Source organism: Lepus europaeus, chromosome 21, assembly GCF_033115175.1.
Source record: "Lepus europaeus isolate LE1 chromosome 21, mLepTim1.pri, whole genome shotgun sequence".
NCBI lineage: Eukaryota > Metazoa > Chordata > Mammalia > Lagomorpha > Leporidae > Lepus > Lepus europaeus.
In genome coordinates this window covers 1,305,440-1,321,644 of record NC_084847.1, presented here as the reverse complement: position 1 = coordinate 1,321,644, position 16,205 = coordinate 1,305,440, and the positions used below count along the sequence as shown (strand labels likewise).

At 69.6% G+C, this 16,205-nt stretch overlaps 1 protein-coding gene across 1 annotated transcript; it reads left to right on the top strand.

Annotated features, from left to right (window-relative positions):
- The first annotated feature begins 991 nt into the window (after nucleotides 1-991).
- Nucleotides 992-14,808, top strand: ZNF598 (zinc finger protein 598, E3 ubiquitin ligase). Its single transcript, XM_062180921.1, has 12 exons — nucleotides 992-1,213; nucleotides 6,968-7,080; nucleotides 8,977-9,106; nucleotides 9,745-9,956; nucleotides 10,729-10,946; nucleotides 11,280-11,388; nucleotides 11,677-11,864; nucleotides 11,992-12,076; nucleotides 12,161-12,891; nucleotides 13,120-13,270; nucleotides 13,380-13,530; nucleotides 13,947-14,808. The coding sequence occupies exons 1-12, from the start codon at nucleotides 992-994 to the stop codon at nucleotides 14,298-14,300; spliced, it is 2,664 nt and encodes an 887-aa protein (XP_062036905.1). The 3' UTR covers nucleotides 14,301-14,808.
- The last annotated feature ends 1,397 nt before the right edge of the window (nucleotides 14,809-16,205 follow it).

Sequence of the window (16,205 nt, the reverse complement as noted above, 5' to 3'; positions counted from 1 at the left end):
CTGGCTAAAGAGCTTACTTCTCCGAAAGGCAGAGTGAGACAGAGGTCTTCCGTCCGCGCTCCACTTCCCTGCCAGGAGCTGCGCTGACCCGATGCAGGCGCCGCGGTGCCCTCCCTCGGACCTGAGGGCTGGTTCTGAGCGCGGGACTTGTCCCGGGCAGCAGCTCCTTGGACCCCGAACGGCCGGCTTTCCCGTGACCGTCCGGTGCAGCCCCAGGCTTCCCTGTGCGCTCGGCTGCCTGCCTGGGTCCCTCGTGCCTCACGCTTTTCCCAGGGCTGCAGCTCCCTGTCAGCTGCCCACGCCGACTGGTTCTCCCCTGGGCATGCAGCTTGCCGGACGCTGGGCCAGCAGAAAACCCCAGCCTGCTGCCCACCAGCCCGGCGCGGGGCCTCCCCTCACTCCCGCGCCCTCACTGGCTGCAGCCCACCTGGGGGCCCAGACCCCTAGGATCCTCCGTGAAAGGAGCCCCCTGCCCTGCCTTCTAAACGCCCCTCTTCCCCCAGCGGCCTGCGCTCTGCGGGCACAGGGACAGCTCTGAACGGTCCTCCCCGGCCCTCCGGCGTGGCCGCTGCTCTGCGCCGAGGACCTGGGCAGGGACGGCGGGACTGGGGGCTCGTTGCCTCTCCGAAGCTGCCCCTTGTCTGGGAGGTCTCAGACCTGCAGCAGGTCCCCGCGGGGCAGGCCCAGGGGTCCCCGGGCGCCCCTGCCGCCTCGTGGGGTCTTCTCCGACAGGACGTCCTGCTAAACCTCGGAGGGGCCACGGCCACAGCGCCAGCACTGCCCGCCGCCCCGCCGCAGCTCGCGCCGGCCCGGGCCTCGAACCCCAGGCTCGGCCCGGCGCGCCCGGCGCCCGGCCGGGGCGGAAGCCGCGGCGCCCACTTCCGCCGGGCGGGGCCGTTGCCGGGCGGGCCGGTGACGTCGTGCGGAAGGGGCGGGCCCGCCGGGAGGCCAGGCCGCGCCGCGCCGGCCGGAGGGGGCCGGAGCCCGGACCATGGCGGCGGCGGCGGCGGGCGCCGAGGGGCGGCGTGCGGCCGTGGAGGCGGCGGCGGCGGCGCCCGAGCGGGGCGGGGGCAGCTGCGTGCTGTGCTGCGGGGACCTGGAGGCCACGGCGCTGGGCCGCTGCGACCACCCGGTGTGCTACCGCTGCTCCACCAAGATGCGGGTGCTGTGTGAGCAGCGCTACTGCGCCGTGTGCCGCGAGGAGCTGCGCCAGGTGCGGCGCGGGGCGTCGGGGCCGGGCGGGCGCAGGGGCGCCGGGGCGCAGGGGCGCGGCCGCTCGCCGGGCCGGAAGGGGACTTCGCCTGTCTGCTGTCCGGTCGCTGGCCTGGCGGCGCCGGCTTCTCGGCGAGGCCTGGTGGGGCCGGCGCGGGGCAGCTGGGAGGTGGCCGAGCCGAGGCGGAGGGGCGGCCCGGGGAGCCCGGGGCACGGTGGGCTCGAGGACTCCGTGCGCGGCGGGGGCAGTCTGACGGACGCCGACGGTTACGCCCTGGGCATTTGCACCCGGGCCCCGGGGGTGACCCTGCGCTCCCGCTGTGCAGGTGTCGCAGGCGCCCCCTCCCCGCCAGCGCGGAGGGCTTTCCCGCACGCCCGCTGCCGGCCCCAGCTTCGAGCTGGGCCGCGCCTGGTTGCTGCCCTTGGAGGTGTTCGCGTCCACGGTTGTGAAATCCCCCTGGTGTGCCGGGGAAGGCTTTGGCCGGTGACATCTGCCAGGACCGGCGTGGCTGGCGAACACGTTCTTCACGTCCGGGGAGCCATAGGGAGGCTGCGCTTTCAGGGTCATTTCGTGGCCACTCGCTCTGGGCCCTCCAGGGGAAAAGCCTTTGTATGTGCCGTCAGTCGGCAACGCAGTGGGACGGGCCTCGGGCCTGGGGAGGCTGGGGCGCAGGAGTGGCCAGGGACGCCGTGCTGTGCTTGCCAGAGCCTGCCCTGCTGGCCAGCCTCGCAAGCTGCACGATGCAACTCCAGCGGCCGCTGTCTCGGAACACCTGTGGCTTCCTTCCTGGCCGGACGGTGCCGTGGAGGTCCTTACAGACGGGCCCTGGCCGGACGGTGCCGTGGAGGTCCTTACAGACGGGGCCCTGGCCGGACGGTGCCGTGGAGGTCCTTACAGACGGGGCCCGGGCCTCCCGGGTGTCCACCCACGTGGACGGTGCCGTGGAGGTCCTTACAGATGGGCCCGGGCCTCCCGGGTGTCCACCCACGTGGACGGTGCCGTGGAGGTCCTTACAGATGGGGCCCGGGCCTCCCGGGTGTCCACCCACGTGGACGGTGCCGTGGAGGTCCTTACAGGCAGGGCCCGGGCCTCCCGGGTGTCCACCCACGTGGACGGTGCCGTGGAGGTCCTTACAGATGGGCCCGGGCCTCCCGGGTGTCCACCCACGTGGACGGTGCCGTGGAGGTCCTTACAGATGGGCCCGGGCCTCCTGGGTGTCCACCCACGTGGACGGTGCCGTGGAGGTCCTTACAGACGGGGCCCGAGCCTCCTGGGTGTCCACCCACGTGGACGGTGCCGTGGAGGTCCTTACAGATGGGGCCCTGGCCGGACGGTGCCGTGGAGGTCCTTACAGATGGGCCCGGGCCTCCCGGGTGTCCACCCACGTGGACGGTGCCGTGGAGGTCCTTACAGATGGGCCCGGGCCTCCCGGGTGTCCACCCACGTGGACGGTGCCGTGGAGGTCCTTACAGACGGGGCCCGAGCCTCCCGGGTGTCCACCCACGTGGACGGTGCCGTGGAGGTCCTTACAGATGGGCCCGGGCCTGCTGGGCGTCCAACTATGTGGACAGTGCCGTGGAGGTTCTTATAGACGGGGCCTGGGCCTGCCGGGCATCCACCCTCATGGATGGTGTGGTGGTCCTTAGAGATGGGGCCCTGGCCTGCTGGGCGTCCACCCTCATGGATGGTGTGGTGGTGGTCCTTAGAGATGGGGCCCTGGCCTGCTGGGCGTCCACCCTCATGGATGGTGTGGTGGTGGTCCTTAGAGATGGGGCCCTGGCCTGCCGGGCGTCCACCCTCATGGATGGTGTTGTGGAGGTTCTTACAGACGGGGCCTGGGCCTGCCGGGCATCCACCCTCATGGATGGTGTGGTGGTCCTTAGAGATGGGGCCCTGGCCTGCTGGGCGTCCACCCTCATGGACGGTGCTGTGTGGTCCTTACAGACGGGGCCCTGGCCTGCCGGGCGTCCACCCTCATGGACGGTGCTGTGTGGTCCTTACACACATGGCCCTGGCCTGCCGGGCGTCCACCAGTGTGTGGCTGTGTAGTCCATTCTTGCTGGACTGCACAGCCTCGGAGGGCCCTGGGGAGAGGCTGTGGACGTGAGCTGTCAGCAGGCTGTGGCTCGGGTGTGGTTTGGTGCTGGCCACCCCCTGCTGGCCAGGGGTTCTTCTGGGCAGCAGGGGGTGGATCCTAGGGCCTTGCTGCTTGGTGAGATGCTGCTGCCCACTGCACTTGGCGCTCTCCGTCCCTCTCCATCCATCCTGTTCACCTCCCACTCGTGAACTTGAAGCTCCACCCTGGCCTTCCTACCCCCTGCTGAATCCTTGGTCACATACCTGCTCAGAAAGTCCCCCGGTGACCTTCGGCCTCAAACCTGTCCCATCTGTGTCCTCCCCGTGGGACTCAGTTGCACACATTGGGAGCAGCAGGTGGGCCTCTGTTGGCGCGGTCTGTGCCCCTGGCCCCTCCTTCCAGGCTGCAGGCCCGGACTGGGAATGGCTGGGAGCAAACGTAGCCCTGCAGCTGCTGGTCAGGTGCTGGGGGTGGAGCCAAGCGGGCACAGCCGATGGGGGCAGCGGCGACCCTGGGCTTTGGGGGCACAGCCGGTGGAGCCCCTCGCGCTCTGTTCTAGGCCTTTGTGCCGTGGGAGTCTCACTGCCCACCTCGTCCTGGCCCGACGGGCTGCAGGAAGTGCAAGGGAAGCATCAGGGGCCTGGCTGGCCCAGTCAGGTCTCCCTCCCTCTGACCCTGGCTGGGGTCAGCCCTGGCCTGCGCCTCTCTGAGCTCCCTGGGGAGCTGGGACCAGCTCTGTTGAGCACTCCCTGCGTGTGGGGACACAAGGCCCCAGGCCACCCCCACACTCCTGCTCCTGGGGACCCCAGGGGTGTCCCTCCCCTTCAGTCACTTGCTGACTCACCTGCCCTGGGCCTGTGTGCCTGTCCTTGGGCCATGACCCTCTGGCTGGGATGGCCTGGAGCTGTCGCCGCCCCCAGCGCCTGTCCGCAGCCCAGCCTCCCTAAGGAGGGTGGGAGGGGCTGCCACGGCCTGCTGCTTGCCCTTATCTACCCACTGGCCTCCCCTCCGCTAGGGACAGGGACACTGGCCACACCAGCTGTACTGCTGCCCGGTCATCAGCTCCCGGGGTCTACCTGTTTGGAGAGGGGTGGGGCTTCCTGTCTCCCACGGCCTCCGCCCACCACAGTTAGCAGCTCCTGCCCTGGCCTGTGTAGCTGTCCCAGCATGCTGAGCGTAGGGACTATGGTGCCCGTGGCCACTTTCCTGTCCCTTCACGAGCGGACGCAGTGTCTGCCCTCCCCTGCTCCCAACCTGGTTCAGAGGTGCCCGGTGGGGCCACCCCTCCTGGCCTGTGCCGGCACAAGGCGGTGCTCGGCACCAGCACCTGCTGCTGGCTTCTCCCTCCTTCCATGCTGTCCCCAGGGCCTCTGTGCCCTGGTCCCGCCCCCTTCACGTGGGTGCTGTCAGCCCTCCTGCTCCTGGGCCTGGGCCTCTGGTCTCTCAGGCCGCCCTGAGCGGAGGCTGGCCACACCGTGTGGGGGAGCAGCTGGGGCTGCTCCCTGCAGCCCGCCTGTCTCCACGGCAGCCACGGCAGAAGGGGGACGGGGGCGTCCCTGGCGAGGGTTCCCTCCGGGGAAGGAAGCTGCTCCTCCACGGAGTGCCGGGCTTGGGCGCTGGCTGGCGGCCGTGGGGAGTTCCCGGCCGCCTGGCAGCTGCAGTGGGGCGTGGCCCTGGCCTTCCAGCAGGGAGGGGGCTCTGTCCGGCAGCCTCCTGAGTGGCTGTGCAGAGACCCGCAAAGGCTGGGCCTGGGGCAGAGGAGCCGGTGGGGGGAGCAGCCGGGACCTGTGGGGGCTGGGGGAGAGGAGCCAGTGGGGGGAGCAGCCGGGGCCTGGGGCAGAGGAGCCAGTGGGGGGAGCAGCCGGGGCCTGTGGGGGCTGGGGGAGAGGAGCCAGTGGGGGGAGCAGCCGGGACCTGTGGGGGCTGGAGGAGAGGAGCCAGTGGGGGGAGCAGCCGGGGCCTGGGGCAGAGGAGCCAGTGGGGGGAGCAGCCGGGGCCTGTGGGGGCTGGGGGAGAGGAGCCAGTTGGGGGAGCAGCCGGGGCCTGGGGCAGAGGAGCCAGTGGGGGGAGCAGCCGGGGCCTGTGGGGGCTGGGGGAGAGGAGCCAGTTGGGGGAGCAGCCGGGGCCTGGGGCAGAGGAGCCAGTGGGGGGAGCAGCCGGGGCCTGTGGGGGCTGGGGGAGAGGAGCCAGTGGGGGGAGCAGCCAGGGCCTGTGGGGGCTGTGAGGCGTCCACAGGAACAAGACCCCCACTTGAGACCATGTGGGGTGAGCACGGCCCCAGCGCTCGCTGTGTGATGGGGTACAGAGGGAGGGGCCTCTGCTTGGCTGGGTGTCAGGACCGGGGACCCCGGGCCATGTTCTTCCAGCCTGGCCTCAGGATGGGTGTGGCGGGACTGGTCTCCAGCCTGCCACCTGTCATGGCCCAGGCGTGGCTGAACTCTGCTGGGGGAACAGCGTGCCCACCAGGGACCGGGAGTATGGGTGGGCTTGCTCTCCCTGGCCAGGCCTTTGCTGGCCCAAGTCCTTGGTCATGCTGGCTCCACACAGCGTGCCCACCAGGGACCGGGAGTATGGGTGGGCTTGCTCTCCCTGGCCAGGCCTTTGCTGGCCCAAGTCCTTGGTCGTGCTGGCTCCACACAGCCTCCCCAGTGAAGCCTGAGGGCCCGGGGGTGACATCGACGTGCCCGGGCGTGCCGGTGAGACCTTGGAGCACCCCACGGGCTGAGCACGCGTGATGGGCTGCAGGGTTCAGGGAGGTGGGGAGGGGAGGCTGACCTGGGGAGGGCCTGCCCGAGGCCATGCCGGGCTCCGGGCCGGGGTCTGGCCACCTGGCTGTATCGCAGGGTCAGGTCTGCAGGGTTCAGGGAGGTGGGGAGGGGAGGCTGACCTGGGGGGGGCCTGCCCGAGGCCGTGCCGGGCTCCGGGCCGGGGTCTGGCCACCTGGCTGTAACGCAGGGTCGGGTCTGCAGGGTTCAGGGAGGTGGGGAGGGGAGGCTGACCTGGGGGGGGCCTGTCCAAGGGCGTGCCGGGCTCCGGGCCGGGGTCTGGCCACCTGGCTGTAACGCAGGGTCGGGTCTGCAGGGTTCAGGGAGGTGGGGAGGGGAGGCTGACCTGGGGGGGGCCTGTCCAAGGGCGTGCCGGGCTCCGGGCCGGGGTCTGGCCACCTGGCTGTAACGCAGGGTCGGGTCTGCAGGGAGGGCTATCTTGAGAGCCAGGCTCTAGCAGGTGCTGGACGCCCCCGAGGGGCCTGCTGAGCGCAGATGCTGGGCCTGTGACCTCATGGAGGCATGGGGAGGGGCTGACCGGGGCGGGGCCAGGCCCTGAAGCGGGGGGGGGGGGGGGGCCTCATGTGTCCTGGAACGCGTCCTGCTGCTCCTCAGGAAAGGGGTCAGAGCCTCGCCGGCGACCCCCTCTCGGCCCGGCCCTGTCTGCTTCCAGGGTGTGGCTGAGGCCAGGCACTGCGGCCACTTTGCCGTGTGGCCTGGCTGCCCCCTGGTGGAGAGGCCGGGCATTGCGGCTCCGTCCCAGCAGCCAGTCCTGAGGACTCCCCGGAGGGAGCCTGGTGCCCGGCCCCTGCCCACACTTGCTGGCAGAGCCTGAAGCCCCCTCCCCCACGTGCCGCCTCTCAGGTGCCGCTCCCCCACCCTGCTCACAGCTCCGCTTGCTCCCGCCTCCAGGTGGTCTTCGGGAAGAAGCTTCCCGCCTTCGCCACGATCCCGCTCCAGCAGCTGCAGCACGAGAAGAAATACGACATCTACTTCGCAGATGGAAAGGTGTTTGCATTGTACAGGTGAGGGGCTCTGCCGGGCACCCCCTCCGCACCTCTGCCGGGCACCCCCCCTCACCTCTGCCGGGCACCCCCCCTCACCTCTGCCGGGCACCCCCTCTCACCTCTGCCGGGCACCCCTCCGCACGTCTGCCGGGAACCCCCTCCGCACGTCTGCCGGGCACCCCCTCCGCACCTCTGCCAGGCACCCCCTCCTCACCTCTGCCGGGCACCCCCTCTCACCTCTGCCGGGCACCCCTCCGCACGTCTGCCGGGAACCCCCTCCGCACCTCTGCCGGGCACCCCCTCCGCACCTCTGCCGGGCACTCCCTCCGCACCTCTGCTGGGCACACCTCTGCCGGGCACCCCCTGCTCACCTCTGCCGGGCACCCCTCCGCACGTCTGCCGGGCACCCCCCCTCACCTCTGCCGGGCACCCCCTCCGCACCTCTGCCGGGCACCCCCCCTCACCTCTGCCGGGCACCCCCCCTCACCTCTGCCGGGCACTCCCTCCTCACCTCTGCCGGGCACTCCCTCCGCACCTCTGCCGGGCACCCCCTCCTCACCTCCTCACCTCTGCCGGGCACCCCCCCTCACCTCTGCCGGGCACCCCCCCTCACCTCTGCCGGGCACCCCCCCTCGCCTCTGCCGGGCACCCCCCCTCGCCTCTGCCGGGCACCCCCTCCTCACCTCTGCCGGGCACCCCCTCCTCACCTCTGCCGGGCACCCCCCCTCACCTCTGCCGGGCACCCCCCCTCACCTCTGCCGGGCACCCCCTCCTCACCTCTGCCGGGCACCCCCTCCGCACCTCTGCCGGGCACCCCCTCCTCACCTCTGCCGGGCACCCCCCCTCACCTCTGCCGGGCACTCCCTCCTCACCTCCTCACCTCTGCCGGGCACCCCTCCTCACCTCTGCTGGGCACCCCCTCCTCACCTCCTCACCTCTGCCGGGCACCCCCCCTCACCTCTGCCGGGCACCCCCCCTCACCTCTGCCGGGCACCCCTCCGCACCTCTGCCGGGCACCCCCTGCTCACCTCTGCCGGGCACCCCTCCGCACGTCTGCCGGGCACCCCCCCTCACCTCCTCACCTCTGCCGGGCACCCCCTCCTCACCTCCTCACCTCTGCCGGGCACCCCCTCCTCACCTCTGCCGGGCACCCCCTCCTCACCTCCTCACCTCTGCCGGGCACCCCCTCCTCACCTCTGCCGGGCACCCCCTCCTCACCTCTGCCGGGCACCCCCTCCTCACCTCCTCACCTCTGCCGGGCACCCCCCCTCACCTCTGCCGGGCACTCCCTCCTCACCTCCTCACCTCTGCCGGACACACCCTCCTCACCTCTGCCGGGCACCCCCTCCTCACCTCTGCTGGGCACACCTCTGCCGGGCACCCCCTGCTCAGCTCCTCACCTCTGCCGGGCACCCCCTGCTCAGCTCCTCACCTCTGCCGGGCACCCCCTCCTCACCTCTGCCGGGCACTCCCTCCTCACCTCTGCCGGGCACCCCCTCCTCACCTCTGTCGGGCACTCCCTCCTCACCTCTGTCGGGCACTCCCTCCTCACCTCTGCCGGGCACTCCCTCCTCACCTCCTCACCTCTGCCGGACACACCCTCCTCACCTCTGCTGGGCACCCCCTCCTCACCTCTGCCAGGGCACTCCCATGGCCCCAAGGAAGTGATGGCAGGGCGGGTGCCAGGGATCCATTCTCGGGGCTCCAGAGACCAACCGTGGGTGCCGGAGGGCTGCCTCCTTCCCGGGGGTGCTCTGGCACCCTCCTGGGGTGGCAGTGAGGTGGCAGGTGCATTGTGGGGCGGGAGCTCGCGGGCTTCCGGTGCTAGGCCAGCAGGTCAGACCCCGCCTCTCAGCCTCGCTGGCCTCTGGCGCTGGTGTCTGGCACAGCAGGTGGCTCTCGGTGTCTCCCCAGGCAGCTGCTGCAGCACGAGTGCCCGCGGTGTCCTGAGCGGCCGCCCTTCGGCCTCTTCGGGGACCTGGAGCAGCACATGCGGCGACAGCACGAGCTCTTCTGCTGCAAGCTGTGCCTGCAGCACCTCAAGGTGCGCCCGTGGGTGCCCCCGTGGGTGTGGGGTGGCCCGGCCCACCGGGGCCCCCGTGGGTGTGGGGTGGCCCGGCCCACCGGGGCCCCCGTGGGTGTGGGGTGGCCCGGCCCACCGGGGCCCCCGTGGGTGTGGGGTGGCCCGGCCCACCGGGGCCCCCGTGGGTGTGGGGTGGCCCGGCCCACCGGGGCCCCCGTGGGTGTGGGGGCCGTCAGCGGGGTGGCCCGGCCCACCAGGGACCCCATGGGTGGGGGGGGCCCTCAGCGGGGTGGCCCGGCCCACCAGGGCCCCGGCTTGTGGGGGCGGCCCCTCGGCTGGGGTGGTCTGGCCCACCAGGGACCCCATGGGTGGGGGGGAGGCCCTCGGCTGGGGTGGTCCGGCCCACCAGGGACCCCATGGGTGGGGGAGAGGCCCTCGGCTGGGGTGGTCCGGCCCACCAGGGACCCCATGGGTGGGGGGGAGGCCCCTCGGCTGGGATGGCCTGGCCTCCTGGGACCCCGGGTTGTGGGGGAGCGGCCCCTCGGCTGGGGTGGCCTGGGGTAGCTTCGGGTTGGGCCCCCGGTGGCCGTGTGGGCTCCATGGTTCCTCCGCAGCACAGCTGGCACCGCGGCCATCAGGACCTGCCCCTTGTCCTGCAGATCTTCACATACGAGCGCAAGTGGTACTCGCGCAAGGACCTGGCCCGGCACCGCATGCAGGGGGACCCCGACGACACGTCCCACCGCGGGCACCCGCTCTGCAAGTTCTGTGACGAGCGCTACCTGGACAATGACGAGCTGCTCAAACACCTGCGCCGCGACCACTACTTCTGCCACTTCTGTGACGCCGACGGGGCGCAGGACTACTACAGGTGGGGGGGACGGGGCAGGACCACTACAGGTGGGGGGGGACACTGACGGGGCTGGACCACTACAGGTGGGGGGACACTGACGGGGCAGGACTACTACAGGTGGGGGACACTGACGGGGCAGGACCGCTACAGGTGGGGGGGGACACTGACGGGGCAGGACCGCTACAGGTGGGGGGACACTGACGGGGCAGGACTACTACAGGTGGGGGGGACAGACGGGGCAGGACTACTACAGGTGGGGGGACAGACGGGGCAGGACCACTACAGGTGGGGGGACAGACGGGGCAGGACCACTACAGGTGGGGGGGGACACTGACGGGGCAGGACCACTACAGGTGGGGGGCAGACGGGGCAGGACTACTACAGGTGGGGGACAGACGGGGCAGGACCACTACAGGTGGGGGACACTGATGGGGCAGGACCACTACAGGTGGGGGACAGACGGGGCAGGACCACTACAGGTGGGGGACACTGATGGGGCAGGACCACTACAGGTGGGGGACAGACGGGGCAGGACCACTACAGGTGGGGGACACTGACGGGGCAGGACCACTACAGGTGGGGGGCAGACGGGGCAGGACCACTACAGGTGGGGGGCAGACGGGGCAGGACTACTACAGGTGGGGGGCAGACGGGGCAGGACTACTACAGGTGGGGGGGACACTGACGGGGCAGGACTACTACAGGTGTGGGGCAGACGGGGCAGGACTACTACAGGCAGGCCTGGCTGGGCAGGGAGGCCCTGGCGCCCACGCACAGCCTGTCCCCCCAGCGACTACGCCTACCTGCGGGAGCACTTCCGAGAGAAGCACTTCCTGTGTGAGGAGGGCCGCTGCAGCGGCGAGCAGTTCACCCACGCCTTCCGCACCGAGATCGACCTCAAGGCACACAGGACGGCCTGCCACAGCCGCAGCCGTGCCGAGGCCCGCCAGAACCGCCAGATAGACCTGCAGTTCAGCTATGCGCCGCGGCACACGCGCCGCAGCGAGGGTGAGCCGGGCGCCCGGGGCACGGGCCCCCGGGGGGGTGGGGGGGACACTGACGGGGCATGGGCCCCTGTTCTGGATGCCCCAGAGCCAGGTCCAAGTCCCCGTGGTTCAGCGGGGCCACGGGAGGTACCTGAGCCCCGCCCGTCAGCGTGGGACCAGCGCCGGCTGGCGTTGCTCACTGCTGTGGCATCTGGGCCCCAGCCTGAGTCGGGACAGTGGGGCCGCCCTTCCTCTCCCACTGTGCTGCTCTGGGACTTGGGTCGCAGGTCATGGCGGGCAAGGCCCCCTGCCCTCCCCAGGTGCAGGGCAGTGACAGGCTGTGTGCTGGCCACAGGGGTCGTCAGTGGCGAGGACTACGAGGAGGTGGACAGGTACAACCGCCAGGGCCGAGCAGGCCGGGCTGGTGGGCGCGGAGCCCAGCAGAGCCGCCGAGGAAGCTGGAGGTACTAGAGGTGGGAGGATGTGCGTGCCTCTGACTTCTAGCTCCTCCCCCAAGGTGGAGCTGGGACTAGGCACAGGGCGAGGGCGCTGGCCAGAGCTGCTGGGTCCCGAGCAGGCTCCCCAGGGAGCAGGAGGTCTTCCTCTTCCCGCTTGTGTCCCCCTGACTAGCGGTTGGGTGGGTGAGGGGGGCCGAGTTACTGGGGATCTTGGTGCCGGGGTGCCAGTGGGCAGGCACACACAGGGACTGGCCCCAGGCCCTGGCCCCGCCTGAGGCCGGACTTCCTGTCCAGGGAGGAAGAGGACCGGGAAGTGGCGGCTGCCCTCCGGGCCTCGGTGGCTGCGCAGCCGCAGGAGGAGCCCCGCAGGAGCGAGGACCGGGAGGAAGGCGGCAGGGCCAAGAGGGAGGAGGCGGCCGCTCGGGGCCAGGAGGAGCCCCGCGGTGCCCGCCGCCTGCCCCGGCCTCAGGGGGAAGGCCCAGGTGAGCCAGCCCCACCCCACTGCCTGCGGCTCTGCCTAGGTCCACAGGCCACACCGACCGGAGGCCTGATGTCCATCGATCCCCCCCGGGGCCTGCCCTGTGCCCCTCACTCTTTCCTGCCTTGTAGGCCCCAAGGAAGCCTCAGCCAATGGTCCCATCAGCCAAGAAGCCTTCCCAGCTGCAGGGCCAGCCCCAGGGGCCGCCCCTCCGAGGTAGGTGGGGGAACGGGGGTGAGGCTCTGGGGCACCTGGGCAGGCCTGGGGAGCTGCTGACGGCTCTCCCCTCCCTGGACCCAGCTCCCTCCCGCCACCCACGCCCAAGCTCAAGGACGAAGACTTCCCCAGTCTGAGTGCCTCCAGCTCTTCCGCCTGCTCCGCGGCAGCAGCGTCGGGCTCTGTGGGGTTGGCGCTGGCGTACCCGGCTCCCGCCAGGGGCAAGAAGGCCTTCCAGGAGGAGGACTTCCCCGCCCTGGTGTCCTCGGTGGCCAAGCCCAGCGCCGCGCCCCCCAGCCTCCTCTCTGCCTGGAACAGCAGCTGCGGCAAGAAGGGGGCGCAGGCTGCTGGTGGGGGCAGCCAGCCCCCAAGGAAGGCCGGGAAGGGGAGCCGGGGCGGCCGACGGGGTGGCGCGCCGTGCGCGGAGGAGGAGGGCGGTGGCGTCACCGCCCAGGAGCTGCGGAGCACGCCTGCCACCGTCCCTGTCGCGGCCCTGCTGGGACCCACCTCCACCAAGCTCGGCAAGAAGAAGAAAGTGGGCTCTGAGAAGCCCGCTGCCTCCTCCCCACCACTGCCCCCTGACGGCAGTGCCAAGCCCCCTGGGGCCGAGCAGGCCCTGGAAGGCCCTGGCAGCGGAGCCGAAGGGCCGGTGACTGTCGTCAATGGACACGCGGAGGGGCCGGCCCCAGCACGGAGCACCCCCAAGGAGCCCCCTGGGCTGTCGCGGCCCCTGGGGCCCCTCCCCTGCCCCACACCCCAGGAGGACTTCCCGGCACTCGGAGGCCCCTGCCCCTCTAGGACGCCCCCTCCCCCAGGTACACGTTGGGTATCAGGAAAGGGGCTGGCCTGGGGGGAAGGGTGGACAGGGCGTCCTGAGCCGGGTCAGTCACCAAGGCCACCACGTGACCGCTCTGTGTCACCTGCTGTCTGAGAGGAGCCACACACCAGCACCTTCCAGGGCAGACGCCCCCGAGCGCAAGCCGAGGCTTGCCGTGCCCTGGGCCCGGCCCATGGGCGACGTGTTGGGTCTCTCGCTCCTGCAGGCTTCAACAGCGCACTGCTCCTAAAGAGCACCCCGCCCCCGCCCCCCCCAGGCCTGGCGCCCCCCGTCAGCAAACCACCACCCGGCTTCTCCGGCCTCCTGCCTGGCCCCCACCTACCCTGCGTCCCTGGCCCGGCCGCCACCATGAAAGCGTAAGTGGGTGGCTCCCCGGCCTCCTGCCTCCGGGGCCAGCGGAAGGGTGCCCTTCCCTTGGGCAGCCCCGAAGGCTGAAGTCTCCACCTCCTCACCTCCTGACCCCAGACCCAGGCTGACACCCACACCACGGGCTTACCTGGTGCCCGAGAACTTCCGAGAAAGGAACCTGCAGCTCATCCAGTCCATCAAGGACTTCCTGCAGAGTGACGAGGCCCGCTTCAGCAAGTTCAAGAACCACTCTGGGGAGTTCAGACAGGTGAGGGGCGGCTGAGGGAGGGGCGTCAGGTGAGGGGGGCATGGGCGGCTGGGGGAGGGGCGTCAGGTGAGGGGGGTGTGGGGCGGCTGGGGGAGGGGGAGTCAGGGGAGGGGCGTGGGGCGGCTGGGGGAGGGGCGTCAGGTGAGGGGGGCGTGGGGCGGCTGGGGGAGGGGCGTCAGGTGAGGGGGGCGTGGGGCGGCTGGGGGAGGGGAGTCAGGTGAGGGGCGTGGGGCGGCTGGGGGAGGGGGACTTCAGACAGGTGGGTACAGCATGGGGAGGCTGGGGGAGCAGGGATTCAGACAAGTGAGGGGGAGACAGGTCAGGGGGTGGCTGGGGAGGGGTAGTTCATCCAGGTGAGGTGGGGGGAGAGGGGAGGCGGGCCTGGGCCTGAGTCGCAGCCTGGCTCCCCCTGGCAGGGCATGGTGTCTGCAGCCCAGTATTACAAGAGCTGCCGGGACCTGCTGGGGGAGAACTTCCAGAAGATCTTTAACGAGCTGCTGGTGCTGCTGCCGGACACGGCCAAGCAGCAGGAGCTGCTGTCTGCGCACACAGACTTCCGCAGCCGCGAGAGGCCCCCCGGCGCCAAGTCCAAGAAGAACAAGAAGAGTGCGTGGCAGGCCAGCACCCAGCAGGCGGGCCTGGACTGCTGTGTGTGCCCCACCTGCCAGCAGGTGCTGGCTCAGGGCGACGTGAGCAGCCACCAGGCGCTGCACGCCGCCCGGGACGGTGACTTCCCCTCCCTGCAAGCCATCGCCCGGATCATCACGTAGCTCCCGCCAGCGTGGGCAGGAGCTGTCCCACCATCGGCCTCCCCTCTTCCCGGCAGCCAGGCCTCTCGTCCCCCTGCCAGGGCATTGCTAGGTCCGCTCTGCCGTCAGCACAGGTCCCACCGAGGCTCCACCCACCTCAGTACCAGGCCGGCTTGGTTTGGATTCACGTGCGATTGGGCGTGCGGGAGAGGGAGAGGCCGAGGCCCAGGCCGTACCGGTCACCACCTGAGGCCACGGCAGTCCCATCTGGGCTCTCCCGCATCGGGCTGCAGCCCTGAAACCCCCAAAGCCAGAAGCTGTGGATCCGCTGGTGCTGGAGTCCGGTACTGAGTGTCGTGTAAACAGGTGGCTGTTTTGTGATTCTAGAATGTTCAGGATTAAAACCAGACATGAAATTGTGCTACTTGAAGTTGTATCTTTTTATGAGACAAGCTGAATCTGGGATCTCAAGTTGCCTCTGACCTTTTATAAGAGTTTATCTTCAAATAAATTTATTTTGCAATACTGCACGTCACTGGTGTTCTGAGCTTCTCTGTGTTCTGTGTATCCTGACGCCAGGGTGTGGACACGCATCACAGTGCAGCTCGGCAGCTGGCCAGGCGGCACTGGTGTGGAGGAAGGCCCAGGGGGGACAGCTGGGCAGCCGTGGTGGGCTGGCGGGAAGCAGCAGCCAAACCCAGGCCCTAGGAGGGAGGGATGGGGGCATCTAGCCATGGCCAAGCCTCTGGGGACAGTCACACTGGGCTGGGCACCCGTGTCCTAGTGAAACCCTCCTTTGAGAATGTCCACATCCATGGAGCAAGAGAAGGGCCACTGGAGATGCACCCCAGCAAGAGGGCAGAGCCAGGAAGGTAAGGGGGAGGGGACCAGACCCGGGTCGCCCCTTTGTGTTCCAAACACAAATAGAAGTGGTCAGCCCATTGGCCTTGTTCCCCTAAGGCAGAGAACACAAGATGTTTCCTAGAGTGGGCGGAAGAGGGGATGCCCACAGCCTGTACCTGAGTGCCTGGATTCAAGTCCTGGCTGCTGGGGCCAGCGTCGCGTGCAGTGGTAGAGCCACTACCTGCAGCACCCGCATCCCATATGGGCGCTGGTTTGAGTCCCGGCTGCTTCGCTTCTAATCCAGCTCCCTGCTAATGCACCTGGGAGAGCAGTGGAGGACGGCCTACTTGTTTGGGTCCTGGCCACACCTCTCCTGATCCAGCTCTGTGCTATGGCCTGGGAAGTGGAAGATGGCCCAAGTCCTTGGGCTCCTGCAATCATGTGGAGACCCAGAAGAAGCTCCTGGCTCCTGGCTTCGGCATGGCCCAGCCCTGGCTGTTGTGGCCATTTGAGGAGTGAACCAGCGGATGGAAGATCTCTCTTTCTCTCTTGCCTCTCCTCTGTAACTTTTTCAAATAAATAAATTTTAAAAAATAATAATAAAGTCCTGGCTACTCCGCCTCCAGTCCAGCTTCCTGCTGGTGCATCTGCATGGCAACAGGTGATGGTACAGTGCTTGGCCCCTGCCGCCCACATGGGGGATTCAGATGGAAATCCTGGCTTCAGCTTGGCCAGCTCTGGGGACCGTTTGGAGAGTGAACCAGCGGATAAAGAAGTAAATTTTGTTATGTGCATGTTTTTTCAACATTGGTTTTTTTTTTTTATTTTTAAGATTTTATTTATTTGAAAGAGAGAGAGAGGAGAGACAGAGGTCTTCCATCCACTGGTTCACTCCCCAAATGGCCACAATGACCAGGGCTGGCCTAGGCCAAAGCCAGGGGCCAGGAGCTTTTTCCACATCTCACGTGGGGGAGGGGCCCAAGGACTCGGGGCTTCTGCTGTTTCCCAGGTGCATTAGCAGGGAGCTGGATGGGAAGTGGAGCAGCCGGGACTTGAACTGGTGCCCATACGGGACACTAGCAC